This window comes from Eurypyga helias, unplaced genomic scaffold, assembly GCF_000690775.1.
Source record: "Eurypyga helias isolate BGI_N326 unplaced genomic scaffold, ASM69077v1 scaffold20973, whole genome shotgun sequence".
Taxonomy (NCBI): domain Eukaryota; kingdom Metazoa; phylum Chordata; class Aves; order Eurypygiformes; family Eurypygidae; genus Eurypyga; species Eurypyga helias.
In genome coordinates, this window is record NW_010242132.1 from 14,569 (window position 1) to 38,696 (window position 24,128).

A 24,128-nucleotide genomic window follows, 5' to 3' on the forward strand; every position below is an offset into this window, starting at 1 on the left:
CTCAAGGCATCTTTTTTTATGCCCTTGGTTGACATTTTAAGGATTAATTGTAATAAATGTGTAGGCGTAATCAGGTCTGTAAAGATATACTGAAACCTTTGTTAATGCTTAATGCTTTTACATGCGGGAGGGTTTAGATGTTCTGCATAACATTAAGTTTCAGGCTGTGGTGAAAACTGAAGGTGAAGGCTTCTCCTCTGTTCAATTTCCCTTTTGTGAATGGTAACTAAATGTTAGTAGCTACAGGAGGACCCTCTGTGCTGTCCACTCTTAAATTATTGTTATGAGTTAAATACTGCTCCTTCAGTATTTTTTTAGTTTTTAAAAACAATGTTCTACTTCATCTTTAGCATAATGAACATCTAAAAAATGAAGATTAGGTTAGTCTTTGTGTGTGACAATAATCTTGTGATTAAAATGTTTGGGTTGTGATTTGGGGTTTTTTTAGGCAGGTTGTTTGTTGGGGGTGGGGAAGTGTTTAAGTCTTACTATTGTTGTGAGTTTTGTGACGTGCCCTAATAGGATAAGCACACACTTGTGTGTGCACCGAGTATGTGTATTCAAGCTGCTCGAATGTATTGCATTTCTTTCAAAAATACTGCAGACCTTTCCTTCCTTCCTTTTGGAAGTCTGAATGGACTTAAAAACCCACCACACAAAACATGAGCATTGCATTGCTGCTGGCATTGCTTTACATACAATGGAATTTTTTTGAAATATGCTTCTGAAGTCTGAGAGTTAACAGTGTTTACAACTGAAATGGAAAGTATACTGACTGTATTCCTGTGTTGGTAAATCCATTAGAATTTAATTGTTTGAATTGTACAGGAAAGTGTTAGTGGTGCAACAGCGTAAGACAAGTCCTTTTATAAGCCTTACAAACTTTACCATTCAGGTTTCATGCCTCTTTTTCCTTTGCTTTGTTTTGGTAGGTTTGAGATGTTGAATGAATTCTTCAAATATTATATATCAAGATATGTTAATAAAATAAGACTATGAAATCCTATAATTAGTTATTATGTGACTTTATTATATGACTATATAATTATCACCATATACAACATATATAACATAATACAGAGTTATGAGACTTGCATATGCAAGTTTACCTGCCCAAAAAGCTGTAAGAACTTCCCTCCTTTGTCCTCAGTGGCTAAGGTTTTTCTGTGCCGTTGAGGCAATAAAATGCAGTTTTAATGTGAATGCTGCTATTATGGGTAGTGCTCTATGAAAAGTACAGCAATAATTTTCAAGTTTTAGGACCTTTCAAGCTTCTTTAAAAAGAAGGGACAAAAATCCTCATTTTCTTTGCAGAAAACTTTTTTTAATTTAGATTTTATCAACTTCTTTCTGAGATGCAGTTCTTAAATAACTTGAATTTGTTGAAGTTCTGTAGTAAACTAAATCTTCTGTTACACTTTGATCAAGCAGTCTAATTGCGTGCTAGGCATGTGGAACATCAGTGTAATCACTGATGTATTTATTCCCACAATTCAAGAAAAACTTCATTTTCTTATCTGAAATTTTTAAAGTTTTTTGGGTGAAAGAATATTGTCTGTTTTGCACATGGCCAGACTTTAAAAGATAAAAAACCCTTCCAACTACAAAATGCAGTGCATGCACATCTGAAATGCAACACACCATTAAAACAATACTAAGTTTACAAAATCTAGAATATTAGATGTTAGAATTTTAAGTTGTCACCTCCTATATATAGTTTCTCTAGTTATTTAACCTCAGGCAATTATTTATCTTTTTTTTTGGTGGGATCCACACTATTCAAGTAGCTGTTCAGTAATTCTTTTTATCCTTGTATTCTAACTTGCCTACTTTCAGGCATTATTTCATGCATCCTCGCACAAATACAAAGTATCTGTCACACTGACTGCTTCTCAGAGCTCTGCAAATTCACTTTTATAATAAAACTGGGCAAGTTCGTGGTGGTACTTTTATTTACAGCTGAGGGCCAAGGTGTAGAGGGAGCCCAGAGTTATCGAAAGTAACTGTATTTTGTAGAAGGATAGTGGATCTTGGAGACCTGTGAAAATACTTTAAATATGAAAATGGACACTCTAGTAGAAAAGGAGGAATCTGCTCCCAACCAGGGAGCTCCTGGTTGAGCTTATTTGAAGAACCTGAAGCATAGCCCTGTCTGTGGTGAAAAATATTCTGACAGGATCTGTACACAACTAAACTCAGATGGATTTTTTTTTTTAAAGCAATGGGAGGCCATATTTTTGCTTACAGAACTAGTGTTTTACACATGTTCTATAAAATAACATGTTTTCTCCCCCTTAAGAAATGCTCTTGCTAATACACTTTAAAAAATACATTTTGATTGTATTTGTAATTCAGAAGTGTTAGGGCTTGTCTTGTATTGGACTTTCTTAATCTCTCTTTTCGCAGCTCTTGTGCCCTGGTCATGCGTGTTATGATATTATGGTCAGTTTAGGCTGTTCTAAAGGAGTGTATTCACTGAAAGGAAGTGTTACTTTGGCTATCCTGTTTGCATCCCTTCTGCCAGCCTAAGTACTCCCATGGCTATACAGAGTAGGATCAGGAAACTGATGTAATTCAGAACTGAGTAAAAAAATAAACAGAATTATTTCCTTGGTAGATTTAATATGTGGCAGGAGAAGCAGCTAAGTCAGCACAGTAGAGGGAACAGAAATGTGAGGAAGAGAAGGAGGAGGAAGATTGCTCCTCTTAGTATTAGCCCCAGGACTTAGAAATTGGTTTAAGGCAAGGGAAAGAATCCTGTTATAACTGTGAGGGGGGGAAGGTCAGTACCTAAGTGTTCTGTGCCATTGTGTTTCCCAATTTTAGTGCCAGACAATCTTTAATTATCAGTGCAGTTAGAAATCATATCAAATCTAACTCTCAAGAATTATTTCAAAGGGAAGGTATATCTAAGGATTGAAAAAGTTGCATTATGTAGAGACAGTATTTCTTAAGCTTTTCTCTGTGTGCATGGAACCTAAGCTAGTACAACAACCCTGAGGGAAACTGATCTGTTTATCAGTTTTTATCAATACTGAGATGTACTGCTTTTCAAAAAAGTCAGTGTTGGGAAATTGTGTGGTAATTCTTAGGGCTCATAGTCATGCAGTGTGTCAGGTGATAGTTTTGACACCCCTTGTTTCTCAGTTCAGGACTTAAGGAAGGAAGTTGATTAATTTGTACAGAAAATCTGCAGTGATCTTTTGTTGAGGGTCTTGTGACTAAGTGTTCCTAGATTTTTCCATATTTCTAAAGATCAAACTCAACTTCTGCATAGATAACTTCATTTAGGTTTTAGCCATGTGACAGTTACAGTGGAGAAAAAAAAACCCTAAAATCAGTCAAGCAATTACAGAAATTGATGCTAAAAGCAGTCTATGAATATTGACAAAAATGTCAAAAGCCCAACTACGAAGTATGTTGTTGTGTGGCAACCTTTCTGTTCAACCTTTTGGACCCTGTAAAGGTTGTTATAAATACTGTTGTATGGAGAAAATCTTTTTTCCTTTTTGCAGGGTGGATGTTTGTGTTTTATGTGTTTTTCATTAATTTTTTTTCTGTAGTATATTGATTCTCAAGGTCACTTACCTTATTAACCTGTCTGGTTGTAAAGTGTATGATCGATCTAGGCAATACCTAGTAAATATGGACAGTTGTTTCTGTTTGGCCAAGTACTCCAGAATATTTTCAGAAGAAGGGAATAGTTTGTCTGTGAGCATTTATGAGGCAAATGCCTCCCTCCATATATTATTTTCCCCTGTGTTGTCAGCAAACTGGAGATGAAATAAGGCCCAATAGAGCTGCAGCTGGCAACTAAGATTTCTCAAATAGTTATGAAAGGGTGCTGGCCACTGCCAATGAAAGACACTCAGAAGGGAAGACCGCTTAAAGAAGACCTGAGTTTTGCAAAGAGTTGAGGACTGCCTGCAGGTCAAAGAGTGTAAGAGCTTTCATAGCCTTTCTTAGATGATAATTGTCTAAGTATTTAGTTTTGGTTTTATTTTTGTAAAAAGTCTGTGTGTGTGCACTAAGTTCCAAATGCTTGAAGTTTGGTGTTGCAAACGTGCATGTAACATTAAAAAAACCCCACATTACTTCTATAACTATTTTATGTGCACTTTTGTATTTATGGACACTGCTTTAAAGCTTTTGTTGTCTTATCCTTGACTGGTGAAAATTTGGCTAACAAGTGAAATGGGGCTTGTGAAATTGGTCATTTGCTGCCTTAAATACTAGAGGAGTGAAAATTATGTGCAATTGTAGTTTTCTCCAGAAGGCTGTCAGCTTTCTGTTGGGGTGGAGTCAGCTTTATAGCATGTTTTAGAATCTTAAGTAGCATAATTGCAGTTGAGTATAGTTACTGGGTTTGCTCAACTCTCTCCATTGCCTTCCAGTGGGGAACCCACTGTTTAAAATAGCTGTTTCTGGATCTTGGTCTCTACCTTTTATCTTAAAATATCTGTGCAATCATTACAGAGTCTGTTTTTTCCCCTTCTCTGTTACCACACACAGTTTGGTGCATTACTCTTTAACATTACCAAGTGGCAGCCTTAACTTTTAATGCAAAACCCCCAACATTTATGAACAGAAGATAATACTTGGCACCAAGTGTGTTCATGACAAATTTTTACCTGAAATACTCCTAACTGCCTTGTTGTCACTAGAATTTTAAATTTTAATTGTTTAAATCATTAGTTAGCTAATGCAAGGCAAAAGAACACGTTTTTATTTGGTTTACCATTAAGCACAAGGCCAGAGGGGCTACAGTCAGTGCTGATTTGTGAAGTTCTACGTGGTGATATCCCTTAGTATTGAGAAAGGAGCAATACAAGAATGCTATCCTCCTGGTTGGACTATTTCAGGCTTTAAGCACTGAGAGTAGTGAAAATGTACAACCACTCTCTTAAAAAAAAATCGTCAGGGATAGATTAGGTGCCGATTATAGCTCTGCTTTTTTTCATTATTATGCCTTCTTTAATAAGGAAATTGTGCAGTTGATATTAAGCTCTGCAGACCAATGTGGTCCCTACTTTACTGTCCTTATTTTTTTTTTTAATCCCTCTTCCAATAAAATTTTCTAATGAATCTCATCTTGAATTAGCTACCCAATGGCTTCAGTCTGTTTCAAGTCATGAGGACAAAGGAGTTTCTGGCTTCCTGTAATGATGGCCAATCCAGCAATGTAATTGATTATTTAAATTTTGTATTCACATCTGCAAGTTCTCTTGTCTTCCTCTGGATTCTGGCTTGTAAAAGACAAAATATAACCCCTTTCACTTTGTACTGAAGAGATTAAATTTTCTCAACAAATTACTACCTGTGTTTTTCAACTACTCTAAGGTTTTCCATTAGACCTTGTGTACTAGTTGAGAGAGCTTGTGTGTTCTACTGAATTTATAGTTATCTACTAGGTTATCGGGCAAGTAGGAAGCTTCATTGCTTCTTTGTAAGTTAGGTGGGTAGTATGATTAATGCTTTAAAAAAAAAATCATTTTTCTCCATGTCAAACAGCACACTAAACCCAGTTCTTCTGTGATATGCTAACCTTTGGCTTTCTTCAATAGAACGTAAAATGTGGATCCATAAAATACAGTTGTTTTCTGTATAATGGTTTTGTGAAATCTGTATTTGAATTCATGTATCCATTTCTTAATTGGTTCAATATACTGGCAATAAAACCGAATTGCTTAAAACTATGTGTTGTACCTATTTTAACATGACTTTGGAAAAAAATGTATAATAGGATTTATGCTAGCGATGCCATAAGGACTAAAATGTGTGCATATATTAAATTGTTTCATATGACTGCTGTTTGTGCCTTTTTCTTTTAGACTTACTATACTAACTTTAATACCTTTATTTCAAGACAAACACCCCAACATTTATGAACAGAAAATAATAATCACCCCATAGGGCAGAAATATTTTTGTTGCTAATGACTGCAAAACACTGAGGAGGTTTGTGTGGGTTTTTTGTTTGTTTGGGTTTTTTTCCTTTTGAGACAGACTTTATTGGCTTGATTTTGGAACAGATTGGAGTAAAATCTATTATCTTTCACTTTTTTGTGTTTTCAGGCTCGGATAGCGTTTTTACAAGGGGAAAGAAAGGGTCAAGAAAATTTGAAGAAAGATTTAGTGAGAAGAATAAAAATGTTAGAATATGCATTAAAACAAGAAAGGTAGGTATACAAATTATTCAGACTTAACGTGATGGAACTCGTTTTAGTCTGTAATGTAAACTGTCTTTACTAGTGATTCTACAGTTACTTATGTAAACTGTCTTTATGGTTGGTCATCCTTACACTATGTTTTCTGATAAAATGCTCTGTCTGCTATAATAAAAAGTTATGCAATTTTCAAATTGTTTGAACTTGTGTCTTAAACACAGAAAGTTTAAATCAGACAGTTGCCCTTCCTGAGTTATAGTATGCTAAGGAAGAACAAACATTCCAAAAACATTTGGAAACCTTATTACTGTAACTTTACCTTCTCTTCAGTGGTATTAAATTTGAAAGGCTGAAGAAATAGTGTTCTCTTGATTCCCTACAACTAATTTGTATGTGTTGCATGATGAAAACATGTGGCAGAACACAATCCTTTAATACTAATTTTTATATTCTGAAGTATTGTTTTTTTCATGTGGTAGATGCTAGTCTCAGTAGGTGTGTTTTATGTAACATTAATTCAATGCTTGCAAAATAAAAATTCTAATCAGTCCATGCAGGCTAATGACCTTCAAATCTACGTACTTTTCTATTGTCTATTTCATTTGACCCAAATTAGAAGTTAATTTTGCAAAAACCACTAGGAAAATAATCTTGTCATCTTCTTATACTTCCAGTGGTGGACTCAAATCTTAAATTTAATTTTATCTTGCTCTTACAAAGTAGCTGAATCCAACAGTGTAAATATCTTGAGGATCAGGCAACAAAATAGGTAGCTTTTATTTGTTTATTTTGATTTGAGGGGAACATTTCTGCCAGAGTAAACATAAAAACTTGTAGCAGAGTGTGTAGTGAGTCTTTACCTGAATGTTTTGAAGTTGTTGAAGAGTAAGTATGTGTAAATATGTTTTACATTATAAATTAGTACTAGTAGTAAGTGATTAGTATGGAAATAACCCTGATTAATTGGCTCCGTATTAAAAACTAATGTTTTGGCAAGGATGGCTATATCCCTCTATGTGAAATACCCAGTAAAAAGGTGCTTCAAAAAACAGTGAATGTTCATCTGGAAAGCAGATTGGCAGATCATGTATTTTCTGGTGAAGTAGAAGGCAGAAAGGATCTATTTTCTTTTAGCCCTGTCCTTGAAAGAGAAAGTAATTCAAGGTTTCCAACCAGTGTAGGACTAAAGTTACATGGTTATGTTGTACAGCTAACAGGCAGCTCACTCTGGATTCAAGGCAGATGAAAAGCATGCAAAGTGTTGGGGTGTACATACTCTTCCTTTAAAGAACATCCAAAGGAATAGTGTGCTGTAATGGCAGACTCGAGTGTCTTGGGTATAGTAACTCTCTGAAGTTGAGGGAAACAATTTTGCTTATTTTGGCAGTAATAATTCTGGGTGCTGCACACAGAGACTTTATACAAATGCACACCATAAGGCTGTGAGGATTGCCTACTTACTGAGACAAATCAGAGACAATTAATTACAGCTGGAGTGTGAAGACATCACATAACAGAATGGAGAACTTGAAGGTGAAGGGCATTGGTGAAGCCTCATACCAGCTTTCCCCTGAAATTGAAGCTGCTTTGTAGTTTGAATTCCCATGAAATTCCAAAATTAATTTGATGGGCAAGAAACTTGTAAGCATATGTACAACAGAAGCAGAAGAGCAGAAACATACAGTTTGTTTCAGTTCTTGCAGCCAGTGTGTACAAGCCAATGCTGCATACTTTTCAAGAGGAAAATCCTTGCTAAATCCCAGCCAGAACTGTCATGAAGATTGCTAAAAACAGGAACTGAAACTCTGGCGTTGACTGGTGAATGTGTGGGAGGCAACGAGGAAGCTTTCTGTTATGTTTGTGTTACAAATGCCCAGTAGTTTAAGGGGATCTAATTGCAAAAGTATGATGAATTGAGTAAGGAAAGCAAACAGGTACTGACTTGTCAGTAAATCATTCAAGAATTACAGTATTTTAGTTTCTTGGTTGTTGCACTGCACGAAGAGGTCAGAATAATAGATGGGAGGCTTGGGGTGATTTTGCCAGTGTTACTCTGAATGAAGAATGACAACTAATAACGAAATCAGACCCAAAGCAAAATAAGTTCTGAGAATTTCAGATCTTAAAATTGTTGACAGCAGTTTGCAGTATTGAATCTGATTCCCTCACGCACCCTTTCTCCTACTCTAATGGCCAACACCTTGATGGTGTCAAAAGGTTTCATGCAGTGAAATATCAGATTTTAGGGAGTCAGAAACAAACTCATTCAGACAATGATGACTATTGTGTCAGAAAAACAGGTAGGAAGCAGGACATATCAGTGTGTAAGATTAAATAATAAATGCAGTAATAGTTTCAAAATAATTTGGTATTTCTAATTTGCTATCTCTAAGTATGGGCGTAACAGGTGTGATAATGTTGTTTATTTTGATGTCCTTAAATATTTTTGTTGTTCTGTATGAAATTTTGTAATAAAATTAGTCCTTAATTAGTTATATGTATGGGATTTTTTGTTTGTATCTAGTGGATAATCCTTTATGGTGCTTTGCAGACCCAGCCAGACTTTTGTGTATTTGAGCCATTCTACTCCAATCTTCATTAGCACAGTGCTGTGTTAAAATTATTAAGACTTGCTGAGATCATAAAACTGTGGCTACGTTTTGACTTCATGGAGTTTGGACTGGAGCTGGCTTATATCCTTGCAACTGAGTGGTAGGATTCAACAGTTAAATAGCAGCTAGCAGTTAAATCAGCTTAGGGCATTTGTCCTCTTTCACTCTTGGGAACCTAGTCTTAGAAGAATAGCAAGTCAATACTCAAAGGGTTCTAAAGATGCTTCTTGTAGAATTCAGTTACTGTGTGGTGTGGGGGAATAATGTCAGACTTGTAAAAATACTGTAGCTTGTTAGTGATTTTTTTTAAGGAGTGTAATAATTACCCTTGTTTGTGTGACACTACAGAGAGGAATATGTATGCAAATATATAGTTTATCGGAATTTAAGATTAATTACTGTAAAATTGAAGTTGAGTGTCAGTTGTTACGTGAAAGACATAAGTGATCTTATTACATGCAGCAGTATTTTGGCTTATTTGCAGTGGCTAGTCACAGGTATAATTTTAGGTCAGATAAATAATTATCTTCTCTAGTGAAAAATTAAAGCAGAACTTAAATTCATGTTTTGAAATTGTAGCTCCAGAATGGGATAACTGCTCCCAAATAGTATTTACCTCAGTTCTAAATCGACCAAATTTAGGTTGACTTTTCAATTATAGTGCTTTGTTGACTTAATTTTTAATTGAACAAAAACATCTTCTTGACTTTTCTTTAACTGGAAAATAATTAAGAAATTGTAATTTTGATTATTTGAGGTTTCTTCCCCAAAATGCCCAATAGTTTTTAGGGGATATAAATTACAATATGTGCATTTTATCTGGAAAGTTTGATTAACACTGCCCTATTACAGTGTGGAACAAAGCTTTGTCTCTCTGTTCAAAGAGAGCACCTAGGATAGAAAGTCTTACTGGCACCTGGATGAAATATGAACATGTTCACAAGTAATTACAAAAATTATTACTCAGTTGGGAGTTGGTCAGATTCAGTTCACACAACACATACCTAGCCTTTAGGAGACTTACAGTTTTTTAGTTACAATGTAATTGCTATGCAATGCAGGATCTTGTCTTACTATAAAGGACGATTAGTGCCATCTATTGACAGTTTGTTAATGACTGTTCCTAATTGCAATTTTTGCAGCAATGCCTTTAATTTAGAAGAAAATTTTCCACGTATCAGGCAGCATTTTAGATTATTTTTTCTCTTCAGTTTGGAAAAACATGCAGCAGTGTCTCAGCCATTTGAGAAGATTTCTTGGAAATCCTTGGTTTTGTCTAGCTTATATTTCATTATGTAACTTTTCTCAAAGTTTCATATTTGAGAGTAGTCTTTAAAATGGGTGAGACGTAGATATGGTTCAGTTAGTTGGAAAACTTTGGTAAATTGTTTAATTTAGAGTTACAGACCACTGTATTTTATAGGGACTTATTTAAAATGTGGCTGCTAACTATCTTTACAGAGCTCTGTGACCTTGGCTCTGCAGCAGAACATCTAGTGCTCTTTTCCCTGAGATTTTGAGTATTTTTGCAGAGGATCTATGAGGCAAAAGTCAAATTGTGAAAGGTCTAGGATAAAATGAGGGAATTCCAGGATATAGGTGTAGGTAGTTCATGTGATAGTCCTGGAGGTAAAGGAAGCTGAAGACAATTTGATGGGCAGCTTCGGTAGAGAATAAGATTTGGAAAGCTTATGCATATCTGTATGGAAACAGTATCACTAAGAATGATTTTTTTTTTTTTTTAAAGTGGTGGTGAAGGAGGGGTTAGAGGATGAGAGAGATCAGGAGTTGAGGAGGGGTGAGGCATGTTTGCATAGGTGGACTGAGCAGGAATTGGAAGCTAAGCTTTTAGTCAATGAAGAGAAAATCAGTAAGAGAATACATGTGATGAGGGAAACTAGCACTCTTAAGATTGCTTTTCAATCGGAAAGATCTCTATTCTAAGACAGCAGGAGAGAAATTGAAGTATAAAATGAAGGTGGCAAAAAGTCAGGAATCCCAAATGTGAGATTCATTCATCATAATGCGATTGGCTGCCTATGACAGTGTTAAAGCTGTAAAAGTAATCTGCCAAGTAGTTGAACCTACTGGTTTTTGAAAGGTTCTCTCAGTAGCTGACACACGAAAAAAAAGTCACATTCTTGGAGAACATGCTAAACTCTCATCGATAAGTTATTTGATAATTGTGAATGTAAGAAGGTTATCTCAAAACTGTGTTCTTGAAAGAGTAAAAGTAATTGTATGGTGCAAGAATTATTAGAACAGTTTTATTTTAAATAAATTCTGGTGTGATAGCATGATTGTTTTAAATGGTAATAATAGATTGATTTGAGTGGATAAAAGCATTGTATGCTAATTTGTTAAACATTTGTGTACTTTTTCAGGGCAAAATATCATAAATTAAAATATGGCACAGAATTAAACCAAGGTGACTTGAAACTGCCAACTTTTGAATCAGGTAACTTATTTACAATAATCTGTTTTACTATAATTTGTTTATACACGGTTTTAGATTTCCTCTGATTTATTACAGCTTTTGTTCTTCCCCTCACTCTCCTTAAGTGTGTTACAGAGAAGATGTCCAGGAAAGCTTTGGTAGTGTGTAAATATTGTTTACTCTGAAAATCAGAATTAATCCATGCTTCCTTTTTTGGATGAGCTCCATATGTAGCATAAAGCTTTAAATAAAGATACATAATTCCTTATTTAGCTGCTTTGTCTCTTTATTTTTTAGAATATCTCTTCTTGAAGGATTTAATATTTTTTTGCCATTGTGCCATCCATCCTTAAGGAAAGCATAAGTGCAGAATAAGCATAAGAAATAGTGGGTTTTTTTGATACTTTTGTAGGATACTCGTCTTTAAAGAATGAGATAAAAATTTGTACTGCATTGGCCTGGAAAAAATGTTGTTGAGCTTCTGTTTTTATCTTAAATCAAGGAAAAAAAAGTCCAAGAGAAAAATTAGGCTATCCTTATTGATACTCTGGGGCGCATCTGATTCTGCAATGTAGATAAAAGTTGATCATAACTGGTGTGCTCATCACAATAATTGCAGCTAGAGGAAAGCATTTTTCATAACATCACTGGACTGTTTAATAAGCAGAACTGCATGTGACATCCCTTGAAAGTCCTCAGGAAGTCACACAGTTGGCCTCTATTTGTGTAATGTGTCTTAAAGTTGTGGTCTACAGATTTGTATTCCCCCCCCCTTTTTTTTTTGCCTGTTTGTTTTCTGATTTAATAAGTGCCACATTTTGGGTACTTTATGCCTAGTTGTGAAGAGAGATCATTGTTCATGTGTCTTGTTTTATGGTATTTTTCATGTATTTTTAAAAGCAATATAAGTTAGATGTTAAAATCCTAAAACATGGTACGAATTAACAGTTTAATAATCTCTGCCATAGTAGAAGTGCAGTGGGTCTAGATTTTAATTGCTGATAGTAAACTAATGGAATTTGTGTGAAACTTCGGTTGATTTTGATGTTTGATTTGTCCAAACGCTGATATATGTCACTGCTTCTCTTATTTTAACTGTATTTTCCATCTTGCTTTCTAAGTATCTCTGCTTTGTGAAAGATGTATAGCATGTCTTCGTAGCAATAATACTACAGCTGATCAGGGCAATGTTTTCTTCTGTGTACAAGCTAAATATTTTTGTCGTTTCTTTTCTGCATGTAAGGGCTCAGGATTTTTTTAACTGGTTCTGTTAAATTGTTTGACGCTTCAGCAAAGAAACGGGGGGAGGAACTGCATAAGACTGCATCTAATTTAAAGCTTTTTTAGGATTTGCTTTTAGTTTTATTGGTTTCTTTATCTTAAAACACACAAACAAAAACCAGCATAACAACAACGAAACCAGGACCAAAAAACCCCACTCAACTATGATACTGTATCTTTCAGAAGAAACCAAAGATACCGAGGTTCCTGCAGTACCTCAGAATAGCCAATTGACTTGGAAGCAAGGCAGACAGTTACTAAGACAGTAAGTAACATTGTTGCATATTGGTGTATTCAAACTTTTCCCTGAAGCATGAGCTGTATATATATATTTACTCTATGAAATGGAGTATTTGACATGGGCACTTAAGTCAATACTGATTTCTTTCCTTTTCCCTCAAATATGCTTTCTTTTCTTAATACATTTAGGTATCTTCAGGAAGTAGGTTATACAGATACAATATTGGATGTACGCTCCCAGCGGGTAAGATCTTTGCTTGGGCTCTCCAATTCAGAACCAAATGGTTCAGTAGAGACAAAGAACTTAGAACAGATCCTCAATGGGGGTGAATCTCCTTCATCAAAACAAAAGGGACAGGAAATCAAAAGGTAAGTGAAAATATAAGAAATGCATAAAGTTTGTTTTACTTAGTCATTGATAACTGTTCAGTTCACACTGAACTTTCACCTCTAGAGTCTGAACATCTGTGAGTGTAGCTGACTACAGATGAGTATGAACTTAACTGAAATACATATTTTCCCATGTATAATGAATCTGTTTTACATACATGTATGTATATTGTATATTATCTATGGGGAAATAAATAGTGTACTGAAGCTGAATTTATGTAATAAAACCACTTTGGAGGTGTTATTTTAAGGAAAAAGATTCTGCTGAGTGGTGCTTTTATATTATTAGGCAGTTGTAAAAACTTCATAAAACCATTTCTTGTTGTTTTGCTACTTTTAAATTTCTTAAGGTGTTAGGTAGCAATTGCAGTTAATGTGATTAGTCTTCTAAAATCTCTCTGGCAAGTAAAGTGGATTCTCTGTTGATGTTTTATTTATGTAGGAATTCTGGTGATGTTCTTGAAACATTTAACTTCTTAGAAAACGCAGATGATAGTGATGAAGAAGAGGAGAGTGACATGATTGAAGATATTGCAGAAGGAAAAGAAAAGCACCGGATAAATAAGAAACACAAAGTAAAATACTTTAAGATTTTTTTTTTTAATATAGCTCTGAAATTGCCTTAAAAAGGCAATTTTTTTTCCTTGTGATTATATATATGTTATAATGTTTCTTTTTGTACGTGCGTTACGCGAATGAATTGTAAGCTGATGTGTTACTGGTAAATGTGGTGGTTTAGTTGCCTTGAAAACTTTTTACTGAATATGACTAGAGCCTAGCAGAGACTTCTCTCCAGAAACCTTCTGTTTAAGGTTCAATTAAGTTCTGTTCTGTTTCACTTTCCTCTTTAGTTTTCCGTTCTGTGAGCAGCTTTCTAGGTAGGATAGACTGTATTACCTGTTAGGTTTTGGTTCTTTTTCTCCTGTACTGGAAGAGTCTCCCTGTCACTGGACTTTACTTATGTAAAGAAGTTGATTTATGAATGTTGTACTGACAGTTTTATTACTCTTTGCTTAGTATTTTGTAGCATGATGGCCCCTTTGGCTACACTGAATTTTCTTAAACAGCTAGCAGCGTTAGCTCGTCTTGACACAGGTCTTAATCTCCCAACCTGACTTGTCAGGAAGGGTTTTCCACCATAAATTCTGTATTAACTTGTACTTCTGGTAAATACATTAAACAAGCAATTGGTTGAATCTTTTTTGTTCTAAGGCAGTAGATAAACTTTTTATCTAATACATAGTCTCCAAGCACATATGAAGACGTTACGTATGTGTAATGACTTTTTTGATAAAGCTAGTTCTTTTTATAGAAAGTAGAAGGATCGTTTATAGTCATCTTTGTAAAAATTGCCTTTTCTGCAAAAGCGTAAGGATATTGTGTGACCCACAGAAATATAACCCCATGTGGAAATTTTCTTCACCTGCAGAACAAAAGAAAACTTTTCACTGATCACTTGGTACAGGGGTTGTCTGTTTTGTTTAAGGTGAAGGTGCAGTATTCACCTGTCTTCACAGTATTGTCCAAGCTTATGTTTAATACTGAAATAGAGCTGGAAAGAGAAAAGAAAAAAAGCTTCTGGACCAGTAGGAAACACATTTTGTTTGTAAAGCTTTTTTGCAGAGCTATTGACATTGCAAGAAAACAACAAGATTCTCCAATCGATATTTTTTTAAAAAATGTGAAGACTGGGATGTATAGGATTGTTTCCGTTGCTAAACCTAGTGTCAGTGTTCTTTTCATTTCCTGGTGATTAATAGATTGGGCTTTTCTCTCTTTTTTTTTTTTTAATAAACAGTTCTAAATCTGAATGTCTTTTTCTACATATCATGTTGAAAAATATTTTCCCCTGTAACCAAGTACTCAGAGTAATCTGTATAACTTCAAACCTAAATATTTGAGTAAAAAACCTGTTTGTGATTCAAATGCAGAAAAATGTTTATCTGCTTGCAGATTGGTAATGAAGGATTAGCTGCTGACCTTACTGATGACCCCGATACTGAAGAAGCTTTGAAAGAATTTGATTTTTTAGTGACAGCTGAAGATGGTGAGGGAGCTGGAGAAGCTCGAAGTTCAGGAGATGGAACAGAGTGGGGTAAGATGCTAAAAAAAGCATTTAGACATAAAGGAATACTTGTTCCTGATAGTACCTAAGAGTTGCAATATACTAAGGTGGTGTGGATGTGTGGATGACTGTGATGATTAAATGCTGATGCTTAGATAATGCTTTTATTCATGTAGATAGATATATATGTGTGTATATATACATAGTTGTGCTGTTGTAATTGTCACAAGTACGATTATAGTGCATTTGTTTCAAGTTTTGGTTTTGATTCCAAAACTGAAATAGGAGAATATTTTCTTTGTTGAATAAAAAAAGCTAGGATTCTCAATGGGTTTATACCTGAATTAAATTGGTTTTCAAATCTAGATATTTTTTTCTCCCCTGTTTGTTTCTGATGAGGAGCTTTAAACTTTCTGTGCTCAAGTTAAATTGATTTCTTTGTACTTGTAAAAATGGGCTATTAGTATTTTTTTCATTTTTAGATGCTATTGCTAATGTGGCTTGCGTTAGTAGAATCAAAAAATTCACTTTTGTACTGGCCCTTTTTATTTATTTATTTTCATTTTAGAGTAATAATAAAATAAAGTAGGTTACTAATTTGATGTGAAACAAAATATACTGTTAGAAACTCCAAAAGCCTACATGTTTCAATAGAAGAAATTGAAAGAGGGAAAGAATTTGTGTAGGAAAAAGAATAATGAACCAAGCAATTCACATCTGCCCTGAAATGGGAAATGGACCATCTTGGTTTCTGAACTGTGGTACAATACTTTTGTGATTGCGTACTGCAAGTCTGTCATTATAAGGCCAAAAAGCACCACTACATAATCTTGTTTGACCATTTTATGTCAAAACACATAAAATGAATGTCAAAACACAAAAAAGGCAATGAATTTGGCATACTTCGATAAACACTACAGTGAGCAAACAGAATTATAAAGACTTGCAGTAATCAAAATACCGACACATCTTCCAGGAAAATCATCCAGTCTTGATTTTGAAGGTACCAAGGATTAGAAAGCATTCCTTCCTGGAAATTACTATCAAAGGGTTAGTCACCTTTATTTTTAAAACTCAGTTTCTAGTTGGAAGGTGACGCTGGATGAACAGTTACCTTTACCTTTGGTAATACCTATTTATTTCTAGAAGCATTTTAGTTGCTTGGTGTTGTTTGTCTTTGAAGGCAATGTAATTTGATTAGTTTCTTGGACGTCTTTTAATTTAGCCAAACAGGCAAGTCCCTCCGCTTAAGACATCTCATAGGCCTGGAAGCCGAGGTTTTGACTCTGTCTGCCACATCCCTTCAAATGTATAGTGATGCAGAAAGTTCTGGTTCTAGCATGTCTTTCTTACCTTAAGATAAGCTAGAACTTTCTGTATATAGAAGGAAAGACAGATTGATACTATAATACATGCAGTCAAAGATTTAGCCATTTTTTCACAGCACACTGCTGAAACTTCATGAGTTAGCTTGTCTATTGAAACTCCAAGTCATTGCTTTCAGGATTACTTTTCAGCATATTATATCTCTGTCATCTTCTCAAGTAGCTACCCAGAATGGGGGAATTCTGTTTTATTTGCAGTGCTGACTTTGCAAGTTAATTTTTTTCTGACTTGTTTTCAAGCAGTTTGGTTGTTGTCCCAAAGTTAAAATACAATGAAATTTTAAAATCCACTTTAAAAATCAAATTGTCCCACCACACTTTTCAGTGAGCAGTGAGAATGTCTTTTATTACAGTTTAAGTGAATGCATAGCAAAAGTGGTGTGCAGAGCATTTTAGGAGTTTATACACACTGTGACAGCTTTTTTTTATGACAGCTGGTTTAACTGCAGCAATTCCATTGTTCCCAAAAGGTTCATGTCTGAGGCAAGGAAGTGGGGAGGAGGAAACAACTATAAACCTACTTTGATCTTCAGAAGTAGTGTTCTGCATTTTGTTACATGAAGACAGTATCCATAAGTTTGTATATTTTGTACTAGCTTATTTAAATGAGTGAGGCTATTTAAATGAGTCAGAAGACACTTCCAACTGTAGTAGCAATGCTTTTTTCATAGTATGTCCCTGATTTTAGTACAGCTGTTCTTTCCTTAAATGCATGTTTAAGGACATGATCTATCGGGTCTTGGGGTAAAGTGTGTAATTTTTAAAGATGAGTGTGTAAATTTGAAACACTTGAAGTCAGTGCTGTTCTATTACCCATCAAAAATAACATTTCAAATATTGTCCCACTTAATTGTCTTCTAAAATAAAATAATACATTGCCTAAACTAATTTATTTTAGCCTGTCACACTATTTTGAACTCTGTGAAAGTCATGTTACTCAATCTCCAGGTCTGTCCACTTTATGTATTTAGGGGGAACTTCATTTAAATAAATACTTGCCATTACTTTCTAAACAATTTCATCAGCAAACTCACAATTTCAGTTATAATTCTTATTTTTCTTCATAATGTAAGTAGTTGCTCTCTTCTGGTTTTTTTTCCTCAGCTTTTTTTTCTTCCTGTTCTGGTTTTCCTGTCATTGGCATCCTCCTAGCACTTCTGACTCTTGCAAAGATTTAGGATCTCTGAAAAAAATGTAAATGTTCCATGTGTATTTCTTTAAAATGCTTTAATTTAGTATCTGGAATCAAACTTCTGATGTTTAGGCTCTAAACCTGTTGCCTATTCTTGATTTGTTATTACTTTCAATACATAACTGTCAAAGTATTATCTGTAGGTCTAACTTCAGGTATGCTAAAATATCTCACTAAACTTTGGTAGCTAAATTTTGGCTCCTGGAGACTTCTGCAAACCAGCTACAGAGTGGAAGTTTAGGTTGCCCTTTTTTTTTTTTTCTTCATTCCTATAATACGGCTTAAGTGCTTCATTTAATATACTTTGAGTCTTAAATTACTTTCAGACATAGTGATTTAAAGTGTCTGTCATGCAGCATGTTTTACTTTGCAACAGCTAATCTTCAAAATTTTGAAATATGAGCAAATTCAAACAATGTTAACTAAACAGTTAAAGTATGCAGCACATTCAGAAATTAATGTATATTTTAAGATTAAAATTTTATAAATACCTTGTGGTGATATACTATTATCAAGAAAAAGATGCATATAGAACTTCCGCTTGCATAAGCAAACAGGAATAAATATATATTATTATATATTGTTACACATTACAGATATTATGTAGTCTTTTTATTCTGCTTATGATTTCAGTGACTAACTATGTATTCATCACTGAATTTCTCCTCTTCATGAAACACAAAAGTGCCATTTGCAGATGGACCATGAGTCAGAGAATGACTGCCCAGAATTCTGAGTGGCAGTGTGTGACTGAAATTCAGTGTCTGTTGGGTCATCTTTTTAATTTAGAGGAAAAAAAAATCCTTTATCCACTGAATGGTATTGGCGGGTGGACATCCTGGGTCCTCTTCACTGTCCTGATGTCAGTTTAGTGTGGGTTATAAACACTTCAGGCAATTTGAGGAAGTTGGGAAGGAATTACAGAGGTGGTCAGGGTTACATGGCTCTGTTCTGAAATAGCTAAGTGTATCTAGGCATACCAGAGAGAAACACTGCTGGGTTTTTCTAAAAATCTTTGAAATTCATTTTGCAGCCTCTCTTATTAATTGGAGTTAGTGTTTTACCTCGGCTTCTATTTATGACCTACATTTCAGCAGCTGATAGCGTTGTTTGAGTATTTATGTTTGCAGTCTTGTGTTTTTCGTGTTTTCTGTTGACTGAGCATGGTTCCTTCAAATTCTTTGTCTTGATATCTTAAGGCCCTGTTTGTTTTGCAATCTACAGATATTTTGTGAACTTGTAGTGTAGAACACAAACTGGACATGTTACTTCAGTTTCGTCATCATCATCACTGAATTAAATGGACTATTCCTGGTTTAATACAACACATCTTTTAAAACATACCAGATTGTCAGTTTTGTTGTGGCTTTTTTTTTCTTTGTTTAATTTTACTGCTGCATTACCTGAAGGGGCCTACAAGGAACCTGGGCGAGGGGGGGACACGGTCTTTTTACAAGGGCCTGTAGTGATAGGACAAGGGGTAACTGGTTTACATTGAAAGTGGGAAGATTTAGATTAGGTATCAGGAATAAGTTTTTCATGGAGAGGGTGGTGAGGCACTGGAACACGTGGCCCAGAGAAGCTATGGATGCCACATCCCTGGCTGTCTTGGAGGCCAGGCTGGACGAGGCTTTGAGCAACCTGGTCTAGTGGAAGGTGTCCCTGCCCATGGCAGGGGGGTTGGAACTAGATGATCTTTAAGGTCCCTTCCAACCCTAACCATTCTATGATTCTATGGCTGTTACGTATGTTCAGCTTCTCGTTCAGTTTAATTCCCAAATCCTTCTCTGCAACCTAGATTATTACTTTCCTTTTATTAATGATGCTTTGAATATATTTTTTTAAATTTTATGTTTTTCTTAACTGAATTTCCTTTCATTGAGCTTTAGTGTTTGGGGTTTTTTTTTGTTGTTGTTGTGTTCCCTAATTTACTTCCTCTTTTGGTTGGCCATATCCTCTGACTTACCTTTTTGTGCCTTTTGTATTTCCTGACTAATCACTGTTTTTCTCTGCCAGTGTTTTGGCCCTGCAAGCATAAAGACTGAGGTCTTTGTGTTTGCAGTTTGGTGGTTGTAGCTGCAGTTTGGTGTAGGATATCATTGTTCCGTTCCCCTCTCCACACTTCTTTGTGGACAGCCCAGGGGATGTTGCCATTATGTTGCCTGTTTCATGCCTTCACCACCTTTGCAGTTTCTATATTCCACCTCTTTCATCAAGATTGTTTGTCATTGATCGGCCCTATTTGAATGATGGTCTCTCAGTAGATGCAGTATCCCAGCATATCTTCTCATTGGTGCCATGTTTTGTTGTGAATGGTATAGGAATAACTCCTCTTTTGCATCCTAAATGCATGTTTCTTTGTCTCTGCAGTGTATGGCTCCTCTTGTGCACTTTTATAACTGTAATGATTATAACTTTAAAAATTGCCATTTTATGAAAACACTGATATTGTAGGCATGATTGGAAGTTGAGAAGTGAGGAACTTTGTTTTATTATTTTTATGTCTAAAGACTTTGTGAGCATAAGCTTAACTGGCACACAAACCAAGTTTGGTTGCTGCCTAGTTGTCTTTTAGCAAAAGTCATTCTGCAAATGTTACATTCATCTTGTCTTAGAAACAAGTTTTTCCTTTTACTAATTCTCTGTTTCCAGAAATGTTTGAGATGGATAGTTTAGAAAAGTGGAGATTTGACTTCTCTTGGGGAATAATTAGCTCTGCAGTATTTGTCAAACAGAAGAAGATATGTCTTCTGAAACTACTGTGGAATGTTGTATTTCTGTGAATTGTAATTTAATTGCTGGAATGCAGTGGGGTGTAAGTTTATTCATCTATGTGAATTATGTCATGTAAAAATCTGTATTTATAGACTTGTTTGTTTATTTGTAGGACCAAGGTTTCTTTCTTGTGCATGTAGAATGAGTGCGAGAGGATGCATGGTGATTTTCATGAATAAACGGGCACTGACTTACTCAGCTTGCATTTTCATGAGTTTTACAGCATGAATACTTTTATTTGCTTATTCAACACTGGCTGAATAATTTCTTAACACTGTCTTTCTAAAGATGCAGTAATCATTTCTGAACACCAATGTGTTTTTGTGTATTTTGAAGTATCTAACATAAGCAGTTGCTTATAAAGCTTAATTTGTTTGCTCCTTTGTAACAAATTAACATACAATTTTCAAATATGTAACTGGTATTATACAGTGCCTTGGAAAACTGTATGAAATGAGACTTAGTATTATGTAAACTTAAAACTGAGACTGCACCTTTAAAGATTTATTAAGAACTTTTATTGATTCTTTTATACACCTATAATAGTAAATCTCCCAACAGCTTGCATTGCCAATTGCTGATTTCTTTTCTTTTAATAATATGCTGCATGTAGACAAAGATGACCTGTCCCCAACTGCTGAGGTTTGGGATGTAGACCAGGGACTAATAAGTAAACTGAAGGAACAGTACAAGAAGGAACGAAAGGGGAAGAAAGGGGTAAAGAGTAAGTGCAGATTCTGAATCTTGTAATGCAACGCTTTTTTGCCTATCTATATAGAAGACATTTTTTCTTACAAGTTCTGTTTTTTCTTTTTTTTTCTTTTTTTTTTTTTTTCATTAAGCATCTTTTTCTGTGACGGGGGCAACCAACTTTAACTTTCTACTTACTGAATGTGAATATGTCAAAACCTTTCACAGCCATTTCCTACATGAGAAATGTTGAAAACATGTAAAAAAAAATAAGGTTAAATAGGTAGAGAGTGATAAAACATTTGAAATATGAGTGTAAAAATTACAAACAACTTGCATTTTGAGGATATTCCTACTCTTGAGATGTTTTCTGAAAGATTTAAATGTTATCTGCTGCTTAAAGTATAACACTACAGTACTGTTATGGGTGGGTGTTGTGTTTGGGTGGGTTTAGTTTTGGGTTTTGTCTTTTTTTGTTTTTTGTTTTTTTTTTAAGCAAGAGCTTGAGTAAAGCTATGATAGCAATTTATGGCCTTGAGATTATTTTTGCAATCAAAAGCAAATTCCCTAAATTCCTATAATATAAATAATTTTTTTTGTGGCCTTGTTTAGGATATAATCTTTATTTTGTGGTGTTCTTCACTTTTCTGTGCAGTTACCATGTTTTGGTTGACACCTCTTTACTCTTTTAAGATTTTTCAGACCAGCTGACCTATTTGAACTATCTAAGTTAAGCTGAACTTCAGTATTGAAGTACCTGTTAAAAATAGTTTTGTAACTTACATCATCAACTCTACAAAGCTCTTACTGGACAAAGTGTTAGCAAATCAGTGTCACTCTAGAGAAGCTCCCTTGATTGTAGTGTTTTTATTTTGAAAGTATATTATAACACTTTCTGGTCATACTTAATAAAAATTAATTTTCCCTTGATTTGAAACATGTGAATATACATTAACTAAGCTCTACTAAAATATAACGCTTCATGAAGAAATTTGTAATTAATAAGATTTGAGTTTTACTTTGTAACATCGAACAAATTAAAATTCAGTTAGTGCATGTTGGGTTTGTTTTCCTTTTTTTTTTTTTTTTTAGCAATTTTGCATGACTTGCACATACCCACACACAAATGTAAAATCTTTGAAGTAAAGATTTTTACCTAGTCTTTAGTTTGTTTAGAAATTACAGTAGTAATCTTGGTCCTAGTGGGTATCCTAACTTGAAATGTAAACTAACAGTTGACACCAAATTCACATGAAGTATTTTGCAAGGTTAGGAACTTCCTTTTAATGCTAAAATGGACCACTTTTGAAACTTTCTTATTAAATTTCTCATTTTAGACTTTTGGAAGCATAGTGGCTGCAAAACAGCAATATGTTTTTAATTCAGGGGGTGGAGTAATTATTTAGGATACTTTAAAATTTTTGTCAACAAACTTGTTCCTTTAGATTACATACAGCAAGTTTATTAAACTACTTTTGTTTCTATTCTAATATTTTTGCACCCACCGCACCTCTTAGAATCTACTTTATGGCTTGTGCAAGGTAAGCAGCATGAAACAGGGACAAGTAGTTTTAGGACTATAAATTCTATGAAAAACTCTTCTCAGGCCTCCAGATTTGTTTTCCTGACATCATTTTGGCTTGTCTGGAAAGGATTTCTCTTTCCTGCATTTGTTGCTTTCTTGGCTGTTATGTAATCAAGAATTTTTAACATTTTTTTAAATTTTTCTATCTGTAAATCTTAATATTTCTGGAAAAGGAGCATAATTCTCACCCATCAAAAATAACTACTTTGTCAAAACATGGCATTTTAAAGGAGAAATTTTCTTCATCTAAAGTAATTTTGAAACCTCCTTATGTTCACATAAGAGATTATATAGGAGAAAACAGTATGTCACAATGCTATGAGGTCACATAAGTCACTGTTCAGACTTCTGGATTTTCAGTTTAAATTCTCCTTTGGGAAACCCTGAGCTCGTATAGGTAGTCTCACAGGGTTGTTTGTGAGATTCTGCACTTGCATCATGTTCATGATGGTAATTTAAGATTAAAAACTGGCTGAGCTAATGACTGAGCTAATTGAATGAGAATTCCATTGAGTAAAAATACACATTTAAGGTTGGAGAGGTTTGTTTAAATTCTGTTTGTTTGATTGGTAGAATTTTTTTTTTCTCAGCTTTTGACATTTTGAGACTGAAAATAGTGTCAAAGGCCACCTTGATTCCTGCTTCTGATAGTTCATGAACTTCATTCTGATTATTCATTCATCTCTTACTTGGCTCTTCAGTATATTGTCAGACTTCTGTCAGAACTTATGTGCATTATCATCATAAAGATCAAATAAATATGCATTGACTATCACCTCTTGCAGTACTTCGAGGACAGCATTATAGGGCAGATATTCTGATGGGTTCTTTGGCTGGATATGCATCTGGTAACTACCATAATCTGCATTTAGACTGTTGTCTTCCTAGCCCTGGCCCAGATATGGTAACTTTCATTCCAAATGTAGAGATAAGTAAGTAAACAGAAGCATATTTGATTCTGTTTTGATACCTCAGTAGTCTGTATTAGTATGTTTTCTTTTCAGTGGACACCTTAATTTAGGTCATCTTCTGTTACCACATACGGTTTTCATAATGTAATACATACTCTGTTTTGGTTTTCTTCTGTCATGATAGTCACAGTGTTATGTGGAAATACTACTTATGAAAGTTTCTATGTAAAACAAAAAAAAACAACCAACCAACCAACCAAAAAGCCATCGAACCAAAAATCACCTCACACTTTGCCTTTATAATATCAGCCATAAAATAACCTAAAACTGGTTTCTTGAAGAGTTCTTATATTAAAAACCAAACAAACCCACAAACCTGGGGGGATGGGGGGGGGTGGG

At 34.7% G+C, this 24,128-nt stretch overlaps 1 protein-coding gene across 1 annotated transcript; it reads left to right on the forward strand.

Moving 5' to 3' along the window:
- Positions 1-6,077: 6,077 nt before the first annotated feature.
- On the forward strand, positions 6,078-21,267 carry LOC104507645 (striatin-3-like; the record flags this gene model as incomplete). The annotated part of the gene is made up of 7 exons (XM_010148990.1): positions 6,078-6,178; positions 11,163-11,236; positions 12,680-12,761; positions 12,926-13,105; positions 13,569-13,701; positions 15,080-15,221; positions 21,157-21,267. Coding segments are annotated over exons 1-7 (751 nt in total), but the record flags the coding sequence as incomplete, so codon positions are not given.
- Between the last annotated feature and the right edge of the window lie 2,861 nt (positions 21,268-24,128).